Below are 22,683 nucleotides of genomic sequence, written 5' to 3' on the forward strand. Positions count from 1 at the left end.
ATACTTTACATTTCAAGAGCTAAGCTTGCTGTTAGTGAATGAAAACAGGCTGAGAAACCTGTCTGAGGGTTTGCTACAGTGTATCAGTCTAGTCTAGGTACTCCACAGTAATACACTCCTATCCTAGTTTGTTACAGTGTATTGGTCTGAGGTCGTAGCTGTTAATATAGGACATAACTGCACCAAAGTCGCAGCGGAGATGGGGTCACCATGATTAATTCTGCCCTTACTCCTTTTCCTTCATCTCATAGCCATCTGCCACATCGAACACCATGTACGGCTGGAAGGGCCACTCGGAAGAACACCGCACCTCCTCCGTCGCTCTGCAGAAACATGAGACAATGTGATCACACAGTCCAGTTGCCTATTCTAGCAACATCATAGCCAGATGCGATCAGTCTCCCCCTGGTGTAAATCTGGTTCTTTAGTAAAATTAATACACTATTACTGCTTGTTTCACGGGTTAATTAAAATGTAAATTTCTGAACAATAGAGCGTTTTCTCCAAATTCACCACAAAAAGCCCCTTTTACTGAATCCTGTAGTCTCATTATTAGAATCCCCCATAAGAGCCATTTGTCTCCAGCTCCGGCTGTAATAATCCAGAGATTATAACCGACCATGAGATAAACCATTAAATACCCAGAGCAGCGAGGGGGTACGTGACTGCACAAGAGGGGGCTCCACAAAGAGAAGACAAGATGGCGTAGTAGATAGTGTCTGTACGGATATGGTGGGAAGTAGAGGTGACAGAGGAGCAGCGGCTGCAGGAACAGGAGGCAGTCACCAGCTGCCACCAGATTCCTCAGGGGCCGGAGCTAGAAAACCTGCAGCGAGATCCGGTGGCAGCCGGCGCTGAGGTCTCAGTTTGTGGAGTAAGGCGAATACTAAACCAAAGATCTCTGTGCCAGAACTCCAAGAATCAGGGATGTTCACAGTGAAGCTTGGGCACCCATGGACCTTCCAACAGGACAATGAGCCCAGCATCTCTCAGTCCACCAAGGCTCGAGGTCAGAAGAAGTCCTGGAAGATTCTGGAGTGGCCATCAGTCACCCGACCTGAACCCCATAGAAAAGCTTTGGTGGGATGTGAACGGGTGCAAATCTGAGATTACGGATCTGGACACCATTACCCATGAGGAACGGGCAGAGATTTCCCAGGAAAGCTGCCGTAAGCCAGTGTGTAGGTATGTATCCAGTCTGCAGCAGGTTATAACAATAAGAGGGGTTCTACTAAGTACTGAAGATGTCAGTCATAAAGCGGTAAATAATCCTGAGAATGCGAGTGTAAGTTAAAGTGGCATCTTGTGGTGAATTTGAAAAAAAAAAAAAAAAAAAAAAAATCACCTGTTAGAGTAGTTCAGATATTTACATTGTTCGTGTTTCATTGTAATAGACCAAAAACAGAATGCAATGAGTAAGGATTAAATTCCGAAACACGTATGCGAGATTTGCACATTTTTTCTGCCCATGTACACTGGTGCGTCTTTTTAATTCTTCAATAAAGACTTCTGAACTTTATTCAACACGCTGGATATTTTTCTGTTTCTAGAACAGCAGAAAGTTTATAGATGAAACTAATAATCCAGCTTTACAATGGGTGGAGGGGGAGAACTGCGATTGTAAGGGAAGGTGTACACGGTCAGTAAGCGCTGAGGGTTGGACTCTGAGTACTTGTGCAGTGTCCAGATGTTACAGCATAGTGAATGGGATTTCAAGAAAGACACCCACGAATCACCTGCGTAGACTGACATGTGGCACGTCTTTCCAAACCACAGTATGTCAATTTATTTTGTAGAGACGCGAGCCTCCGCAAGAGGAATTTCACCTGTACAATGTATTGGATGCGGTGAATCCGCAGTTCAGTGAACACATGCGAATTCATCGGCGTTCAATAGTCGGCAGCACTGCCAATTACTGAACGCCTGTACATACTCTAACTCTTCGCTGCACTCACCGGTCTGTCTTCAGTACATGTTTGTAGAAATAGCTGGATGGGAAGAGACAGATGTCTGGGTGCATCCGATACTGCACCGTCAGCTGCAGAATGAGGCTGCCGTGGCCCGAGCTTTCCAGTTGTCGACATAGCCGTGCCATCAGTGACTGCCCGTAACCCAAATCCTCAGCTTTCTGAAGGGAACGGAGTAAATTACATTATTAAACTGCTCCAGTTACAAGAAGATTTTGTCTTCAGTCACATCTTGAGCTGCATTCAGAATTCTGCTGGTTTCCCCATTACCAAAGAACAGTGCATTGTGAGCGTTTAGTGACTTCCATAGAGTGTTAGGTCACAGGTCTAATTTTTGATGCAGCTCTGGATGTGATGAGGAAATAAGCTGGAAAACAGCAAAGCTAAATCTTGATTAATTATAAAAAATTTTGTGCAGAGAATATTTCCGTATTTTTTTTCCTACCGAGGAGATGACGGTGGGAGGGAGCTGCTCGGGGTCTCCTACTAAAATCAGCTTTGTACATCGGTGGAGCAAGGGAATGAGGGTCTCAACCTCACACGACTGTCCGGCCTGAGGAAGGAGGATCGGTGAGTCTGGGCATCACTACACATCACCCGTTAGGTTTCTACCCACGCCCGGGAAACTAACCTCGTCCACAATGACACAGCTGAAGGGTTCGTGTCCCAGCTGCCTGAAGGCGGACTCCAGTAGCAGCCCCCCACTCGTGCTCAGCGTGCAGCAGATGACATGCGACTCCAGGATGACATTCCTCTGGACCTCCTGTGGTCTCCGGCGCACCTTTAAATAAAGGACAAGGTCTCATTAACTACCAGACCACCACAATGTGCCCAGCTCAGCCCACGGCAGGAGGACTATAATGATTCACCATAGCAAGCAGACATCTTGCATTGATGGCTGGCAGTCAAGCCCTACTCTAAACTACATAACAAATACCAGATATCTGGCAAGTGGCCATAGTTGCATGGTTAGCATGTCATGGGCTTTAAAATGCAAGTCACCATTTTTGGTGTCTACTGGCACAACCAGGAGGTTGCCTGTTATGGCACCAAATCGTAAAACAGCCCATGGCTTCATAGCATAGTCACTCTCCCCATACACTGCAATACCATACGACTGCAGTGAACTGCGTAGTCAAAGCCATCACAAGTTCACAGTCCCTAAGGGCACGAACAAAACCGGACTCTTACCTCCCTCAGTTTATTAGCCAGAAGTTGCCGCTCTTTTGACAGATTGTTAATTTTCTGATCAAGCTCTTCACACTGCAATATAACAGAAAACATCCTGCAGCTCAGGTAACAACCATACAGTACAATGCACCGATAAGGTTTCTCATTGCAAAAGGTGCACACTTAAGAGGCTGCAGGTGGACTTTTAACAGTCTGCAAGCTCAGTGAATGTTTCCTATGAAGCAGCTTTTCCCCTCTCACTCCATGTTTACATCCACACTTGATTGATGTCTAAGCAAATCCAGAAGCGCCTAACACTAACACAACTCAGGGCAAATCACGCTGAACTCACAGTATGCTTGTTGCAGCGCTCCATCGCTCTCTGGCGGGACAGTTGGTCCAGCTGCTTGTCCAAGGCTTCCTTCTGTCGGAAAATTCCTTGATCCTGGTGAGCTCTGCCTGAAAAGAATGCTAGAATCAAATCTTCATCCAGGGAGGCCTAAAGCAGAGCGAACATTTAGCCCTGACAGCGCACTGCCACCAGTGTATGAACCATGGGGGCAGCAGGCCTCACTCACTGATTTTGTGGTTGACTTGACAATCCAGACTGAACTTGACAACATCAGGGTCAATGCTCTTCTCCGCTCCCAGTCGCACCAGGTTTATGTCTCCACAGTTTCCTGTCATGCAATAAGTCCATAATAAAGTAAACCGCCTTATTGATCTCTGAGGGGGGGGGGGGGGGGTTCTATTCCAAGGCTGCCTGGAGCCCACCACTGCCTGTTTTGTAGAGACTGGCATTTGACCACTGCTGGCAGTCACTATAAGAGGCAGTCACATGCCTGTCCAGCTAAAACTGGATGTACAGTCTGTAGACTTCCTCCTCAGGTGAACACCGTGGTCATTTACTTGTCTGAAACAACAACCACGGGAAGCACAGAGAATGGCAGAGCAGCCTTGCAAGAGGAAAATATATATATTATATATCTCTATATCGACTATATAATTGTCTAAGGGTACTTCCGTCTGTCTGTCCTTCTGTCTGTCTGTCGCGGTTATTCGTTCGCTGATTGGTCTCGCCAGCTGCCTGTCATGGCTGCCGCGACCAATCAGCGACGCGCACAGTCCGGAAAAAAAATGGCCGCTCCTTACTCCCGCACTCACTGCCCAGCGCCCGCATACACCCCTCCGGTCACCACTCACACAGGGTTAATGCCGGCGGTAACGGACCGCGTTATGCCGCGGGTAACGCACTCCGTTACCGCTGCTATTAACCCTGTGTGTCCCCAACTTTGTACTATTGACGCTGCCTATGCGGCATCAATAGTACAAAATGTAATGTGAAAAATAATAAATTAAAAAAACCTGCTATACTCACCCTCTGTAGTCCGCTGAGCCGCTCGCGCAGCCCGCCATCTTCCATTGCAGGTTGCAGTGGCAAAGATGGTATGGCAGAAGGACCTGCCATGACGTCACGGTCATGTGACCGCGACGTCATCACAAGTCCTGCGCGCCTGCGCAGAAAGGACACGACGTGACGTCACGGTCATGTGACCGCTACACGGTCATGTGACCGCGACGTCATCACAGGTCCTGCGCTCAGACCAACCCTGGGACCGGAAGCTGCCAAGGACTACAAGGGGCCCTCGGAAAGGTGAGTAGATGTTTATTTTTTAACCTGTGACAAAGGTGGCTGGGCAATATACTAAGTGGCTCTGTGCTGTATACTACTTCGCTGTGCAATATACTACGTGGCTCTGTGCTGTATACGTCACTGGGCAATATACTACGTAACTGGGCAATATACTACGTAACTGGGCAATATACTACGTAATTGGGCAATATACTACAGCGCTGAGCAATATACTACGTCACTGGGCAATATACTACGTGGCTGGGCAATATACTACGTGGCTGGGCAATATACTACGTGGCTGGGCAATATACTACGTGGACATGCATATTCTAGAATACCCGATGCGTTAGAATCGGGCCACCATCTAGTATATATTTATATTATCTCAACGTTTTCTTTAGGCAGTCAACTACCTCTTTACCTAGGGGATTCTTCTTGTCATGGCATTTCTCCTTGAACTCCAGAATGATCTTCTTCATCAGGTCGTCCAGCGCTGCGTTGGACGGGGCACAAATCAGAACTCTGTTGCGCTTGTTTTTGGCTTTCAGGTTCTGATCCGGGATATTGCTGTTCCTCTTCTACAGAGAAGACATACACTTTAGTAATCACGCCAATATGAACACATCTTTCCTCGTCCAGTCTATCATCTGGAATGAGCTGCCCCACCTCTGGAGGACTCAACAGGACCATTATCACCTGTTTATCAGAATAGCTGCGATGTGATACCAGGTTTCTCTTAAATTGACCGCTTTGCCGTTATCCTCACACTCCAAGTGACCCACAGCAATCAGCTGATAGCCAGCAGCTCCACCTTTAGAAAAAGATGGGTCATTCACTTATGTACAACGTACCTCCATGAGAATCCTGTATAACAGGCCAACTATGGTCTTAGATTTGCCCGTTCCCGGAGGTCCATGTACCAGACACATCTTGGGCAATCGGGGGTGTTGCGTCACCATGATGTATGCCCGCTCGATTGCGAGTCTCTGGTCGCTGTTATATTCTTTCAAGTTGAGAATCTGAGGATGAAAAAATAGATTGTAAAATGTGAATCCACTGCAGGACCCAAAATCAGAGATGACAGCCTGCCCTCCGCAGGAGTCAACCTGGCTCAGCACACTACAGTCAAAGGCAGACTTTCCATACGAAGCACTTACAGGGCTGGCGCAATTATTGTCAGCGCTGTCTTTCGGTAAGAAGTCTGATCTGTTGGGATGAATGATGGGTCGGAACAGCGGGTTCCTCTGTAGCTGGAGAAGCGCTTTAAATTGCCGCAGGATTGTTATAAAGCTTCCGATTATGATGCACTGCACCTGCTGATCGCGGAATGCCGACAGGTTTCCATATGTGTGGATACACAAGTCACAAAAAGTGTACTGCTCCTTCTCAACTAAAATACAAGGAATACAATTAAATCTGACACTTAACTGTAGATCTCTTCTTGCCGCCATTTATGGGTTCACATTAATTCACACTGACCCGAGTGGCAAAACTTAAGTTAGGAAGGGGCAGTATTCCATTGAAGCCTATGTAAATAATGGTCACCAACTTTAGGGGTGAAAACGGGTTCTGAACATGACAAATCTAGTTCTAGAATTACCCACAATTTCTGGACTTGCTTAGAAGTGCTACCACTTAATAAATGGAAAAATCCCAGAGCAGGTCCATCCTCCTGACTTTCTACTTACAGTATTGTGCTTTTTGCGAACGGGTAAATCGGAAGACATGTCCAAAATGATAGACCAGTGATGCTGGGGGCTCCCTTTCGTCTGGGGAATGGCTGTCTGATGTGAGCAGAAAGACCAAGTCGTCCTCTTTTGGGTGATGTTGAAAGTTTAAGTCTTTATCCCGTATCCAGGCTGTTAAATGGGCAAAGTAAGAAAACCAATGTGAAAAGCTGAAACTTACGAAAGGAGGGACGTAAGGAACTGTCCAGGCTTAGAAACAGGGCCTCTCATCTATAAGTTGTGTCTAGTATTGCAGCCACTATCAAAACGGAGCTGCAATTCCACATATGGCATTTGGACATGAGTGGCGTGGTTTTTGGAAAATAGTTTTACCAAGCTTAAATTAAATTCGATATAAAAAGATTTTACCTCGAAATTCTCCCCGGTTGACCTGGCTATCGAGGCAGAAATTTTGCAGGTGGAGTTTATATGGATGGGAGCTTTGTGGCCTCCGTCTTCCTAGCCATTCCTGCGCCAACTATTAACATACAGGACATTAGTAAAATCAATGTGACAACCTCCGAGAAAAGCTTCACTTGTAATTGGAAAAAAAAAATAAAAAAAAAAAATGATATCTTACTTGTTCAAAGGCATTCTGGAGCATCAGAGGGAAGAAGACCTTAAAATACTCATCATAGGAGGAGAACATCAGCGGCACCTTCATCAGTGGTAATGTGCAGAGATTACTGGGGGCTCCGAAATGCTGGAAGTTGTCAAACATGTCATATTTCCAGTGTAAGACCTCCTTCATGAGCCAGGCCTGATCCATTGGTGGCAAGCGTCCAGCTATAGTTAACTTATCTGCGCTGGTGTTTGTGGCGGGTGGAAGCGGGACGTTATTTTGATTGGTTAGGGGCTGTAAAATGCCACTTGTCAGCATGGAGACCGGATACTTGCTCTGTGGCAGGACTAATTTAGGCAGAGGAGGTTTTGGAAGTTGATTTCTAGACTTTGGAAGTGATGGATACTTTGGGATATTTTCCAGGTCCTTTGTGAGGCTGGCAGTTCGGGAAGCAGTCTCAGTGCTGAAAATCTTGGCTGTAGCTGCTTTTGTAGGTTTTTGCACAGATGGAGGCAAACCAGGTCTAACAAACAGGTGATCATCGGTTTTCTCAGATGTGACGTGCATAGGACAATGATGACCAGAACCCAGCACAGGCTCGGAGCAGCCCGTATATTTGCACTTGATGGTTTCTTTTGCCTCTTGTTCAGCTGCAGGTTCCTCCTCGACAATGAACGGATACGGCCATTTGTCTTCGATGATTTTGGACTCCACCTGTGAGCACAGGTCCATATCAACTGGATCAGTTTGGGTTAAAAATAAGTTGTCCTCGTCTTCATCTTCGTAATCCTCCAATTCAGTCTCTGTAACCCTTGGCACAGGTGGAGGAGGTTGAGCCATCATGGGCTTCTCCAGACTATTGGATACTTCTCTTGTTGTTTTGGGATCGGTAGAGATTTTTGGTGACATCTTTGGAGATTCCATTTTCTTTGAGATTTCATGCAGTCTTTCATTCTTGTCAAGCCTGCTCTGTGGATAGGAGCAGTCATCCGTCGTTTTTCTCATCGACTTCACAGAATTTTCCGACGTTAAGTAGATGTTTTCCACTTTCTCACTTGACATCCTTTTTTCAACATTCTTCAGTCTTGATTGACGGTAAAACTGACGATCTTGACAAGCCAACATCTTTTTGTTCCCCTTCACCATAATAGATTGCGGAGAGATGAATTTTGCTTTCTGCTTCTTGGTTTCCACAAACCCAACCGACTTTCCATAGTTGCGTAACTCTGTTAAGCTATCAAGCGACCGTTGGGATAAGTCGAAAGCTTTGCGAGGCCCCTTCTTTAGGCCTAGTTTTTCAGCAGGTGAGGTCAGCTCGGGACACTTGCGTATTTTCTTTGGTGGGATCACAGCGGGTGACACATTGCCCGGGCTCCCAATCTTTTGTGGTTTTCCATGTGCCTTCAGCGGGCATTTGCCTTTTGTGGTTTTGGCACTGAAAGTTTTATGCTTTTTGGAAGCCTCCACTTTTGCCTCTGTCGCCATCGAGGGGGTTTCTTTAGCAGTTTTGGATGGTTTTCTTCTAGAATCAAATGTAGGATTTTTAGTATCCGTTTCAGATAAACGTTTCCCATAATACTCTAAGATGCTCATTTTATCGCTCAAAGATCTATCGCTTTTACATTCACCACCCAGAGCAGCGGTTTCAACTTTTACGGACTCTTGGAATTGCTCCTCAGCATCCTCTGCGGCTCTTTCGATGTCGTCATCACAGATATAATCAGTGTCATACCCCCACTGATCAAAGTTACCACTCAAGTCAAGATTTCTGTCGTCATGTCTTTGGTCGATTTCGGGTTTTTTGCAGTTATTGGGTTTTTCCTCTTCGAGTTGCGAGTCTCCCCATGCTGAGTAGATGTCGTCCCGCGTCTCAAACTCGAAACACTGGGAGTTGTACTCGTCACAGTTCTCCGGCTCTTGCTTTATTTCTGCGCTTTTCACTTGTGCAAGTTTAGCTGAGGATGAAGAACTCAAATCTTCCTGTTTTTCCATTTTTACAGCCCTAATAAAGTCTTGCTCGTCGTCTGAAGAATCAGAGATGGTTATGATCGGATCAGAGGATATTTCTGTTTCCGAGGAGTCGTCTAAGATCAAAAACCTTGCAGCTCCCTTCACTTTCCTCTCTATAGAGGCAAAGTCTTGGCTTGCAGTCACCTCTTGAGCAGCCAATTGATCAGAATCCTTATAGTCTCTGGGATTGTCAGGATCCATCTTTTTAACAGTTTTTAGCAGCAACCTTTTTTTAACTTCGGACAATGGAAGATCGTCATCGGCTTCGCTATCCATTACATGCTCTTTGCACACAGTCTCTCTCAGATGGTTGGGCTCACTCTTAATCGAAATGACCGGCTGATCGCTTCCTAGCGACAATCGTTTAAGCTGTTCACTAACTGGAAGGTTGTCTGCAACAGCACTTTTAACCCTTTCATGCAATAATTTCCTGACCTGCGACAGAGGTATGTCATCGTTGTCACTTCCTTCGCTACAGTCGCTTCTGTAACCACAAGATTTTGCCCTATCCCACAAGTCTTGCTCCTTCTTAATGCGCACATAGCACGGCTTGACCATATTAACCATCTCAGTGCTGTGGCTGATGTTACTTTCAAGCACTGGAGCTTTGTTTTTATTCTTTCTACTTGAAGACTTTGCCATGACTTTGCACAGTTTTGACTTCCATCCCGTTGGCTCTTTTTGCAGCGCCACATTTTCTTGGACAGGCATTTCATCTAGCTGTTCCTTTTTGATTGACGTCTTTAACACAGACTTAAGCAAGGAAGAGCTGAGCTCTGTTTCTTTGATTCCAACATCTTGGGGTTCCTTTTTAACTGAGAAATGTAACCCTCCTGCCCCTTGTCCTGAAGGCTTGCTGAAAGCGGGTGGCTCGATATCAGGAGAGGCCGCACTGCTACATCCAGACTCAAATGACCTGCCGGAAGCAATATCTGGAGACCTACTACTACGCCCGAACCATTCATCATCCTCCTCCATCCTTTCAGACTTAATGAAAGGAACAGAATGAACCTTGCTTGTGGTCGTCGGATCCAGAACAGAATTAGGGATCATCGCCGTCCGGTCCTTAATGGTCTTAATAACTTGGGTAAGGCAACTTTGTAGACCGTGAATGTCGGATTTGCTAAAGTCCAGATTCCAGAGAACGTTTCTCCTAATGACGAGATTGAGTTTATCTAGATATTGCTTACAGCTTGAGTTCTGCCCCAAATGGTAGCCCTCGCGCAAAAGGCTTCGTATCAGCTGTATACAAGCAGATTGCACTGAGGAAGATGCCTGAGAGTTTGGTGAAGATGACAATGGCGAGGAAGTGGAAGTTGTTGGACTGTGCCGTGCCGCCATGTCCATGATGGGAATCATGGAGCCCTTGACAAGAGCCTCAACCCACTTGTGAGAGCTCACCCAGAGTAAGTGAAGGCACTTTTTGCTTCTATGCAGTTCAACAATAGAAATCAGGACCCTGATAAAAAGCTCTGTGACCTTGTCGCACTGACTGTTCCTTTGATTGAGGACGTCCTTTATTTCGGAGTACAGGTGGTGAATCACTTCCATGATATACGCCACACCCAGGTCTTTCAAGTCCATGACTGACTGCACGTAGGGTATGAACCACAAGAAGGTGCTGTTGTGGACCCGCATATCCTGGCCAATGTCAGACTGCAGAATATTAGCCAAGCTTTGCATATCTTCATACATGTTCGGGCAATAGTCAGGGCAAATTGCACCTTTCCATCCAGTGTCCTGAAAATACAGATGGAAAGACTGAAAACATGCCACAAGGAAAATAAAAATACCTGTCTAAGCAATGTATGCAGTACAGCAGCTCAGCATACAGTGCTATGTACCGCCTTTGGGCAGGGGTGGTGATGTTTATATTACATACCAATATCTCCAATATTTTTTGCTGTGGAGCATAAACTAAAAATGGTGGACAGATCTCTGAAAAAATCTGGTGCAAGTTTGCTTCTAGAGGTGCAAGTAATCAAGCAAAACTGCAAATAAGAAATTAGGTTTAGCCATTTAGTGATCACTAATACATCTCTTTAAAGTGGGGGGGTGGGTCACTAAAAGCGCTTTAAAATCACCCAATTTGCACTTTAGAAGCCTGGGATAGGTGTCCCCCATTCCTGGTATGGCAGTCACATGGCTAATGACCGCTTGGCTTGGGCTTTAAATGGCCAAGATCACAGAAACCACTGATCCCATCTGTTCAAAAGCCCAAATGCCACAAGCTGTAGCAATCCAAGCTATTTCCGAGGGAAGAAGCTCCCTACCACTGTCCATGCAATCATGGGGTGCTGTAGAAGCAAGAGACCTCCAATGACCTCTCAGTCTGACATGTATGGAAATTTTAAATAAGTCCAAAATTAAAGGGGCACTTCAACATAATATCGCAACAAAAACTCCCATAAGGTATAATACTCAAGGGAAAAAGATGAGTTCCCAAAATTATTGAGTAAAAATATATACTTTATTAAATATAAAATTAAAATAATCTAAAAAAGCCAAATACCATCTGGGGACACCAAGCAGAACCAAATGGGGATACAACATCAAATACAAAGCACATCAAAAAGACCAATCAATATAAATATATATCCCTTCCGTAAACCTATAGTGGCACAACCTATGCAATATATAAAGGGATTACTATATACAGATATAAGGGTCTATATATCATATGGCAGGTCCACAAATACCAAAATAAGTTACAGATGTCCTATATCCCTCCCAGGATTACCCCTTACACAATATAAGTTCTACGTTAGTTCTGGCAAAGATATACAATGAAATAATATTTTTAAATCAATAATTTTGGGAACTCTTCTTATTCCCTTGAGTATTATACCTTATGGGAGTTTTTGTTGCAATGACATGTATGGAAGCCTAATGCACAAGCATAATGTGCACTTCACATGAGCATTGGGTAAGTAGTGCAGTGTATCATGTAGGATCGCAAGTCTCCTTGTAGGACTTAAAAAACCTTAACATTTTATTTAACCCACACAGTAAAATCCACAAGAGAATTGCTCATCTAAATAAAAATAAGGGATCAAAAAGTCACATCTACCCCCCCCCCCCCCCCCCCAAAAAAAAAAAAAATAATAAGACTTATTCGTCCCCCATAAAACAAGCCCTCATCTGGCTATGATTTAAGAAGAAGAAGAAAAAAAAACAAAAAAAAAAAACCTAAAATACCGTATATACTCGAGCATAAGCCAACCCGAGTATAAGCCGAGACCCCTAATTAATGCCACAAAAAACTGGGAAAACTTAATGACAAGTATAAGCCTAGGGTGGAAAATGCAGCAGCTACTGGTAAATTTCAAAAGTAAAAATAGATACCAATAAAAGTAAAATTAATTGCGACATCAGTAGGTTAAGTGTTTTTGAATATCCATATTGAATCAAGAGCCCCATATAATGCTCCATACAGTTCATGATGGGCCCCATAAGATGCTCCATATTAAAATATGCCCCATATAATCCTGCATAAAGGTTAATGATCTTTTTGTTACTACCAAACTTTCCTTCCTCGCCATCACCGAAACCTGGCTCACCCCTTCTGACACGGCCTCCCCTGCTGCACTCTTACGGTGGCTTCCACCTTTCTCACACACCCCGCCCCAGCAGCAAGCATGGTGGAGGAGTTGGTTTTCTCCTGTCAGATAACTGCTCCTTCACCCCAATCCCACTGCCACCCTCTGTTACCCTCCCTTCCTTTGAGGTGCACTCTGTGCGCATCTACTCCCCCTCCAACCTCCAACTGGCTGTCATTTACCGCCCCCCAGGGCCAGCCACCACCTTCTTTGACCACTTCACCACCTGGCTACTTCATTTCCTTTCTGCGGACATCCCCACTATCATCATGGGCGATTTCAACATACCCATTGACACTTCCCTCTCAGCTGCCACTAAACTTCTATCTCTCTCTTCCTCCTTCGGCCTCACTCAATGGTCTTCTGCAGCCACTCACAAAGATGGTCACACACTGGACCTCATCTTCACCCGCCTCTGCTCCCTATCTAACCTCTCTAACTCGCCTCTTCCTCTCTCTGACCACAACCTTCTCACATTCTCATCTCTCTACACTCCATGTCTAGAGTCCCCACCCCACAAACTTTCACACCCTCGCAGAAATCTTAAACATCTTGACCTACATTCATTCTCTGAATCCCTCCTCCCTCTCACAGACATAAGTTCCATACACAATGCGGATGACGCTGCCGCTCTATATAACACCACAATAGCTGTAGCTTTGGAATCTGCTGCCCCACTTACACATACCAAAGCTCGCAAAATCAACAGACAGCCCTGGCACACCAGCCTGACCAAAGAACTGAGGCAAGCTTCCAGGGCTGCTGAGCGCAGATGGAAAAGATCCCACTCCAACGACCACTTAATCGCATTCAAACAGTCCCTCACTACTTTCAAGACCGCACTCGCCACAGCTAAACAAACCTACTTCTCATCTCTCATATCCTCCCTGTCTCACAACCCTAAACAGTTATTCAACACCTTCAATTCTCTCCTCCGTCCCCCAGCACCTCCTCCCTCCTCACTTATCTCTGCTGAAGACTTTGCCTCATTCTTCAAGCAGAAGATTGATAACATCAGAGACAGTTTTGGTCAACAAGCCCCAGAGCCCTTCCTCCCAACTTCCCTACCCTCCACCTCCAAAACCAACTACTCCACCATTACAGAAGATCAACTCGCCACTCTACTCTCAAGATCGCATCTCACCACCTGTGCACTTGACCCGCTCCCAACCCACCTCATCCCAAACCTCACCACAATCTTCATCCCAACCCTAACCCATCTCTTCAACCTATCACTAACAAATGGTGTTTTCCCCTCAAGCTTTAAACATGCCTCCATCACACCTATCCTCAAAAAGCCCTCTCTTGACCCATCCTCTGTATCTAGCTATCGCCCTATATCACTTCTCCTCTATGCCTCAAAACTACTGGAACAACACGTCTACCTTGAACTGTCCTCCCATCTCTCTTCTTGCTCCCTCTTTGACCGCTTACAATCTGGCTTCCGGTCACACCATTCCACTGAAACTGCCCTAACTAAGGTCACCACTGACCTTTTAACCGCCAAGAGCAAGCGACACTACTCTGTTCTCCTCCTCCTGGACCTGTCGGCTGCCTTTGACACAGTGGACCATTCCCTATTATTACAGACCCGCTCATCCCTTGGCATCACAGACTTGGCCCTATCCTGGATCTCATCATACCTAACAGACCGGACATTCAGCGTCTCCCACTCACACACCACCTCCTCACCTCGCCCCCTCTCTGTCGGAGTCCCACAAGGTTCAGTCCTTGGGCCCCTGCTCTTCTCCATTTACACCTTTGGCCTGGGACAGCTCATAGAATCTCATGGCTTTCAGTATCACCTCTATGCTGATGACACACAGATCTACATCTCTGGACCAGATATCACCTCCCTACTAACCAGAATCCCTCAATGTCTGTCCACTATTTCATCCTTCTTCTCCGCTAAATTTCTGAAACTTAACATGGACAAAACAGAATTCATCATCTTTCCCCCATCTCACGTGACCCCCCCAACGAACCTATCCATTACAGTAAATGGCTGCCCACTCTCCCCAGTCCCACAAGCTCGCTGCCTCGGGGTTATCCTTGACGCTGATCTCTCCTTCAAACCACATATCCAAGCCCTTTCCACTTCCTGCCGACTTCACCTCAAAAATATTGCACGAATCCGTTCATTCCTCAACCAAGAATCTGCAAAAACCCTAGTCCATGCCCTCATCATCTCTCGCCTCGACTACTGCAACCTCCTGCTCTGTGGCCTCCCCTCAAACACTCTCGCACCCCTCCAATCTATTCTAAACTCTGCTGCCCGACTAATCCACCTGTCCCCCCGCTATTCTCCGGCCTCTCCCCTCTGTCAATCCCTTCACTGGCTCCCCATTGCCCAGAGACTCCAGTACAAAACCCTAACCATGACGTACAAAGCCATCCACAACCTGTCTCCTCCTTACATCTGTGACCTCATCTCCCGGTACTTTCCTACACGCAACCTCCGATCCTCACAAGATCTCCTTCTCTACTCCCCTCTTATCTCCTCTTCCCACAATCGCATACAAGATTTCTCTCGCGTATCACCCCTACTCTGGAACCCTCTACCACAACACATCAGACTCTCGCCCACCATCGAAACCTTCAAAAAGAATCTGAAGACCCACCTCTTCCGACAAGCCTACAACCTGCAGTAACCACCGATCAACCAACCGCTGCACGATCAGCTCTATCCTCACCTACTGTATTCTCACCCATCCCTTGTAGATTGTGAGCCCTCGCGGGCAGGGTCCTCACTCCTCCTGTACCAGTTATGACTTGTATTGTTCAAGATTATTGTACTTGTTTTTATTATGTATACCCCTCCTCACATGTAAAGCGCCATGGAATAAATGGCGCTATAACAATAAATAATAATAATAATAATAATGGCCCCATAAGATGCTCCATAGACACATTTGCCCAATATAGTGCAGCACAAACATTGATTATGGCCCCATAAGATGCTCCATACAGACACTTGCCTCGTATAGTGCTGCACAAATGTTGATTATGGCCCCATAAGATGCTACATACAGACTCTTGCCCCATATGCTGTTGCTGCGATTAAAAAAAAAAAAAATCACATACATACCTCTCGTCGCTCAGGCCCCCAGCACTTTCAATATTCACATCTCCTCGTTCCGGCGCCGCTCCGTCTTCAGCACTGACGTTCAGGCAGAGGGCGCGCACTAGCCATGTAATCGCGCCCCTCTGACCTGAGCTTCACTGCAGGAGACGCTGAAGACGGAGTGGCGCCCGGAACGAGGAGAGGTGAATATCACGCAGCGCTCCCCCTCCCCATTATACTCACCTGCTCCTAACGCAGTCCCTGGTTCTCCGGTGCCACAGCTTCTTCCTGTACTGAGCGGTCACCGTTACAGCTCATTACAGTAATGAATATGTGGCTCCACCCCTATGGGAGTGGAGTGGGGTCCATATTCATTACAGTAAAGAGCAGTACCATGTGACCGCTCAATACAGAAGAAGCTGCGGCGCTAGGAGAACCAGGGACCTGCAGGGACCAGGTGAGTATTATTAGACTCCCCTCCCCTGCCGACCCCTGGGTATGACTTGTGTATCAGCCGAGAGGGGGACTTTCAGCCCCAAAAAAATGGGCTGAAAATCTCGGCTTATACGCAAGTACCGTATTTTCCTCTTTGTAAGACGCACTTTATTTCCCCCAAATTTGGGGGGGGGAAATGTGGGTGCGTCTAACAAAGCGGATATACCGCTTACCATTACAGGCTGGGATGAGGGAGTGTCCGTCGCCGCTGTCGCCCGCCGCCGGGGTTGTCTGCTGCTGCCCCGGGTGATGCTGGAGGCTCCGGTGCTGCGGGGGGCTCTGGCGACATTTTGTCAAAGACCAGAGCCCCCAGGCAGTTCGTCCATGCGTTCCAGTATGACTAACTCTGGGAAAATGGCCGCCGGAATCTCGGGAGATGAGATTTCAGCGCTGAGATCTCATCTCCCGAGATTCCGGCGGCCATTTTCCCAGAGTCAGTCATACAGGAACGCATGGACGAACTGCCGGGGGCTCTGGCCTTTCACAAAATGTCGCCAGAGCCCCCCGCAGCACCGGAGACAGCCCTGCAGCATCGGAGACAGCGTGCAGCACAGGAGCCCCCTGCAGACCCCTCATCCCAGCTTGCAGCACAGGAGCCCCCCTGCAGACCCCTCATCCCAGCCTGCAGCACAGGATCCCCCTGCAGACCCCCTCATCCCAGCCTGCAGCAATGCTCCACTCCTGCCTCCAGCAACGACCCTGGGACCCTGATCCACCACAGCCACAACCCCTGGTAAGTAATAAGACGCATGGATTATAAGACGCCCCACCAATTTATTAAAAAAAGTTTTTTCCTATTTTTCTCCTCAAAATTTGGGGTGCGTCTTATAATCCGGAGCGTCTTACAAAGCGAAAAATACGGTATATAGGGTAACTTAATCATTAGTGGCCAATATAAAAGTGGAACATAAAATAAATGACTAGATAGATAGAAGTGTGGCAAAATGGCGTTGTCTGGGTGCAGCTACTGTGGACTCTCGCATACAGATTTTGGGCTGTAAGTAAATGGTGCATATCTATACTACATTTATACGTGGGCAATTGTATTTATGGGCACTCTGAACAGGCTCACCTTGTGGCTACTACACAGGATTTAATTTATAACTATATTGGCACTTGCACTGTAGTCTGATCCTGAACAGAGAATCCAACTCTTATATGTATTCAGCCATTTATAAATGTATGCATATTTCCAGTTTGTCAGCTGAGAGATTCAATGAATTTTTAAATTGTAAATTTTTTGTGTATTTATCTTCAATAAAAAAAAATGTATTTTTCAATCTCCTGAAGCACGTCTCTTCATAACCTGTGGTTAGTTCTTAAATAAGTTTGGGCTCATTTTGCCCATTTTTACCTTTTTTGGTTTTTCAGTGTTGAAGCTGTACACCATCTGACTACAGGAGACCAAGTCATCATCTTCAGAGTCAGGCTCTAACTTTGTTAGCCTTTAGAAAGAGACAAAAAGTTATACTCATGTGTATCTGAGGTCACACACACCACATATTATATGAATGCACAAACATATACAGACAGGAGATCGATCACATCAGAAAACAAATCGCCTCTATCAGCAGAATATAGAAGAAAAAAAAAGTCATTTGTGGAAAAGCTTCCGTGTGAGAACAAGTTTAGGCTCAGACCTCTGACAACTTTTCCTGATGTAGTCGATCTCATCATTGTAGCTCGGGCTGGCGATGATGGTTTGAAATGCTTGGATTGGATCAATCAGTTGTCCCCAAACCTTAGATCCCAGGCGATCGAGGATTATCATGAAGCAGTGAAGCGCCGGCCAAAAGGGATTTCTGCTTTCATCTAAAAAGCAAAAAACGCTGATGGTAGTGATCAATACGGAAATGGTAACTCTGTGCTGGGAATAGATGAAGATAGAGGCATCATCATTCCCAGTTTCCCTCTTTACCCCAGCTTCGCACTTGCCATGTGTCAGCACACACTACATACCCTCAGTGTGCTTCTCCATCACATGAAGGATGGACTGCATGAAGTCGTTCTGCTTGTCTGGCCCAAGAAGCAGGGAGTCCATGGCCTGTTCCTCAAGTACAGTCAGTAACATGCAGACACCTGGAATAACCAAGTACGTAGTCATAAAAACAGAGGTGAATGCCAGCGGCAAGCCAAGATTGATAAGGAGTGTGCTCACCTAGCCAATAGTTCTTGTAATTAGAGGCATTATACAGGTGGGCCGGCAGGAGGATGAGCTGCCCATCTTCTATCTCTGTGAAGCTGTAAATGTCCGGATTTTCAAACAGCCCGAGCTCAATGACCTTAAATAAGCAGGTGAACACGGCCTGAAGATCGTAGTAGTCATCCCGATCCACCTTTCCCTGAGCCCTGGCCGTCAGAATGGCCCAGCGTCTGATCTGAACAAGGAAGGGAGAAGACGGGAAAAGGAAAACAGAGAAAGGGCGTTAGACAAAAATATAAAAATGGTAAAAGAAAAAAGTCTTCCAATTAATGACATGCTAAAGTGGTGCCAAAACAGCCCCAGCTCCACCATCTGGGAGGGCAGAGAGGAGGAAGGATGAAGGAAGCAAGGAGGGAGATGGAGAAGACAAGAGGAAAGGAAGATATGAAACTGAGAAACTTACGCTCTCATTGGGATGTACGAGGAGGAGATAAATTCCCGGCAATTTCTCGTACACCTGGAAGGGGTTGTTCACATGCTCTATCTTGCACAATGCATCAACACAGAGTTCACCTGATGAATAAAAAGGAGATGTATGACAGGTCAAGAACTGTGGTCCTGAACTTGCAAACGTTTATTGCGACGGCCATATACCCTAGGACATATGGAAAGGAGTTGTCCTGATGGGATCTCACCCTTGTATGTCCTAGGATGCACAGCATCACAAGAGGGTCACTTCTGGAGTAAAAAAAAAAAAAAATCTCACTTTTACAGTAAAACAATTTCAGGAGGATAATTACTGAACAAAACCAAGACGATTGGATTCAAAAGGATTCATTCCGTGCAATGAAAAAAAATAAAATAAAATAAATTATTTTTTTTTTTTTCATTGCACGGAATGAATCCTTTTGAATCCGATCATCTTGGTTTTGTTCAGTAAATTATCCTCATGAAATTGTTTTACTGTAAAAAGTGAGGTTTTTTTTTTTACTCCAGAAGTGACCCTCTTGTGATGCTGTGCATCCTAGGATAATATATATTAATATATTATATATATACATACATATATACACACACACACACACACATATACATACACACACACACTTATTTTTTTAGAGAAAAGCACATTTTTTTTTTTTCCAATTAAGCTAACATTAAATGGTTCAGAAATACACTCTATACATTGTTAATGTGGTAAATGACTATTCTAGCTGCAAACGTCTGGTTTGTAACGCAATATCTTCATAGGCGTATAGAGGCCTATTTCCAACAGCCATCAGTCCAGTGTTCTTATGGTACTTTGTGTTTGCTAACTGTGTAAGAAGGCTAATGGTTAGAATAACCTTGAAAACCCTTGTGCAAGTATGTTACCACAGCTGAAAACAGTTTGGCTAATTAGAGAACCTATAATCCTGACCTTCCTTTGAGCTAGCTGAGAATCTGGAGCATTAAATTTGTTGGTGCCATTAAACTCTCAAAATGGCCAGAAAAAAAAACCAAAAAAACTTTCATGTGAAACTCAGTCTATTCTTGTTCTTAGAAATGAAGGCTATTCCATGTGAGAAATTGCCAAGAAACTGAAGATTTCCTACAACGGTGTGTACTACTGCCTTCAGAGGAGAGCACAAACCAGAGTAGAAAAGAGAAGTAGGAGGCCCCGCTGGACAACTAAGCAACAAGACAAGTACATTAGAGTCTGTAGTTTGAGAAATAGACGCTTCACAGGTCCTCAACTGGCAGCTTCATAAAATAGCACACGAGAAACGCCTGTGAAGATGCGACTCCGGGATGCTGGCCTTGAGGGCAGAGCGGCAAAGAAAAAGCCATATCTGAGACTGGCTAATAAAAGGAAAAGATTAATATGGGCAAAAGAACACAGACGTTGGACAGAGGGAAGATTTGAAAAAAGTGTTATGGACAGACAAATCCAAGTTTGAGGTGTTTGGATCATACAGAAGAACATTTGTGAGACCCAGAACAACTGAAAAGATGCTGGAAGAGTGCCTGACACCATCTGTCAAGCATGGTGGAGGTAATGTGATGGTCTGGGGTTGCTGTGGTGCTGGTAAAGTGGGAGATTTGTACAAGGTAAAAGGGATTTTGAATAAGGAAGGCTATCACTCCATTTTGCAACGCCATGCCATAGTATGTGGACAGCACTAGATTGGAGCCAATTTCATTCTGCAACAGCAATCAAAAAACGCCAACTCAGCTCCGATGACGTAATCCTAATTATAGTTGCATCACCAACGTTTATAGATGATCTCTGTGTAAGGTATACAGTTTTAGAATCTCTTAGCTAGAACCCTAGCGGTGTTCTTTCATCCCACGTGGCAATTGCGTTCCTATCCCTGTCCTGCCCTAGACACGGCCCATGCTAGTGTGTGGGACACTAGCCCTGCTGTATAATACACAAAGGGAAACAAAATCGCAATCATTTAACATGCCCCCAGACTATGGAATGGTATATAAAAAGGAAAAGAAAGTGAGGACAAACAAAAAAAAAAAAAAAAAAAAAAAAAGGAGAAAAGTAAAAAGGAACACACCAAACCGCAATTTCTGGAGACTCATCTATCCATGGCTCACAGGTGAAAACCAATTCTAAAATATAGCAAGCCATCACTGGCAACAACCCAAGAGGTGAGTACTTATACCAGAGGGGAGTGGGGCCGATCAGAAGACATAACTCAGGACGGAAAGCTTTAGGAGACAAGAAGAAGTGTTTAACCCTTGCAACAAACGAACAAGGGAAATCTGCACAGCTAACTGGAAAGCAAAGCAGATCCAACCAGTGCAGGCATGCGTGTAGCAAAATGCTGCGATCTTCTGACCCCTGAAATAGAGGAGAGCACTGTTCATGGTACCCCCATGACACCTACAACCTGTATTTTGGATGCAGAATAAGATCAGGACAAGAGTTGGACTCGACATATACAGCTCTGGCAAAAATTTAAGAGACCACTGCAAAATTTTCAGTTTGTCTGATTTTTCTCTTTATAGGTAATTTTTTGAGTAAAATGTAAGTTGTTCTTTTATTCTTTAAACTACGGACGTCATCTCTGAAGTTCCAAGCAATAAATTTTGTATTTATTTTCTGAAAATGAGAAATGGTCAAAATAGCAAATTAAAAAAAATGCATTGCTTGCAGACATCAAATAGTTTTAAACTAATGTTTTAAACTAAAGAAGAGTTCGGAAATCGATATTTTGTGGAATAACCATGATTTTTAATCACAGCTTTCATGCGTCTTGGCATGCTTTCCACCAGTCTTTCACACTGCTTTTGGGTGACCTTATGCCACTTCTGCTACAAAAATGTAAGCAGTTCTTGATTGGCTTGTGACTATCCATCTTCCTCTTGATTACATTCCAGAGGTTTTCAATGGGGTTCAGGTCTGGAGATTGGACTGGCCATGACAGGGATTTGGTGTGGTGGTCCTTCATCCACACCTTGACTTGACCTAGCTGTGTGGCATGGCGCATTGTCCTGCTGGAAAAAACAGTCCTCCGAGTTGGGGAACATTGCCTGAGCAGAAGCAATCAACTGTTTTTCCAGGATAACCTTGTATGCAGCTTGATTCATATGTCCTAAGCAAAGAACAACCTGCCCAATTCCAGCCTTGCTGAAGCATCCCCAGATCATCACCAATCCTCCACCAAATTTCACAGTGGGTGCAAGACATTGGCTTGTACGCCTCTTCAGGTCTCCGTCTAACCATTAGACGGCCATGTGTTGGGCAAAGCAGAAAATTAGACTCATCAGAGAAGATTACCTTACTCCAGTCCTCTATGGTCCAGTCCTTATGGTCTTTGGCAAACTTCAGCCTGGCTCTCCTTTCTTTGCTTCTCATTGATGAAAGGCTTTTTTCTAGCTTTACATGACTTGAATCCTACCTCTAGGAGCCTGTTACGAACTGTTTTTGCAGTGCACTTCTCCCCAGCTGCAATTTGTCACTTCTTTTATAGGTCACTTGATGTCATCCTATGGTTGTCGAGTGACATTCGAATAAGATGACGGTTATTGTCCCCAATGTCGGCTGCTTGACCTTGTTGTAATGGACTGCCGTCATAGAAATTTTAAGGATATAGGCAACATGACGGTGTGTCCCTCTGCTAGTAAAGCCAGAATTGAGCCCTTTTCCTCACTCAAGACTTTTCTTTTAAACTCCATTGGCATAGTTATAAGTTATTCTTCATTCCTATTTACTTTGGGGATATTACTAGCACTTATTTTGCCATCCAGCTTGTCCTATTGCAAGAGGATTGTGAACACCACAGCAGTGTTTTTTAGACTTTCCTTCGTTAAAT

General features: G+C 45.2%; 1 protein-coding gene across 2 annotated transcripts in view; it reads right to left on the minus strand.

The window, feature by feature from the left end:
• SETX (senataxin) overlaps positions 1 to 22,683 on the minus strand; it is a 41,133-nt gene that overhangs the window by 3,404 nt on the left and 15,046 nt on the right. Inside the window, exons 4-21 of one of the 2 annotated variants that reach the window (XM_077284677.1) lie at positions 18,837 to 18,946; positions 18,389 to 18,608; positions 18,190 to 18,309; positions 17,871 to 18,042; positions 17,585 to 17,675; positions 7,081 to 10,812; positions 6,870 to 6,978; positions 6,462 to 6,632; positions 5,931 to 6,163; positions 5,625 to 5,792; positions 5,195 to 5,351; positions 3,716 to 3,817; positions 3,490 to 3,596; positions 3,159 to 3,230; positions 2,599 to 2,748; positions 2,413 to 2,520; positions 1,956 to 2,128; positions 231 to 323 (exon numbers count right to left, since the gene is read on the minus strand). In XM_077284677.1, the coding sequence (XP_077140792.1) occupies positions 231 to 323; positions 1,956 to 2,128; positions 2,413 to 2,520; positions 2,599 to 2,748; positions 3,159 to 3,230; positions 3,490 to 3,596; positions 3,716 to 3,817; positions 5,195 to 5,351; positions 5,625 to 5,792; positions 5,931 to 6,163; positions 6,462 to 6,632; positions 6,870 to 6,978; positions 7,081 to 10,812; positions 17,585 to 17,675; positions 17,871 to 18,042; positions 18,190 to 18,309; positions 18,389 to 18,608; positions 18,837 to 18,946 (6,088 nt within the window). Of the gene's footprint in view, positions 1 to 178; positions 324 to 1,955; positions 2,129 to 2,412; positions 2,521 to 2,598; positions 2,749 to 3,158; positions 3,231 to 3,489; positions 3,597 to 3,715; positions 3,818 to 5,194; positions 5,352 to 5,624; positions 5,793 to 5,930; positions 6,164 to 6,461; positions 6,633 to 6,869; positions 6,979 to 7,080; positions 10,813 to 17,584; positions 17,676 to 17,870; positions 18,043 to 18,189; positions 18,310 to 18,388; positions 18,609 to 18,836; positions 18,947 to 22,683 lie in introns of both variants that reach the window. The other variant, XM_077284679.1, reaches the window with a different exon arrangement.

This window comes from Ranitomeya variabilis, chromosome 2, assembly GCF_051348905.1.
Source record: "Ranitomeya variabilis isolate aRanVar5 chromosome 2, aRanVar5.hap1, whole genome shotgun sequence".
Classification (NCBI taxonomy): Eukaryota; Metazoa; Chordata; class Amphibia; order Anura; family Dendrobatidae; genus Ranitomeya; species Ranitomeya variabilis.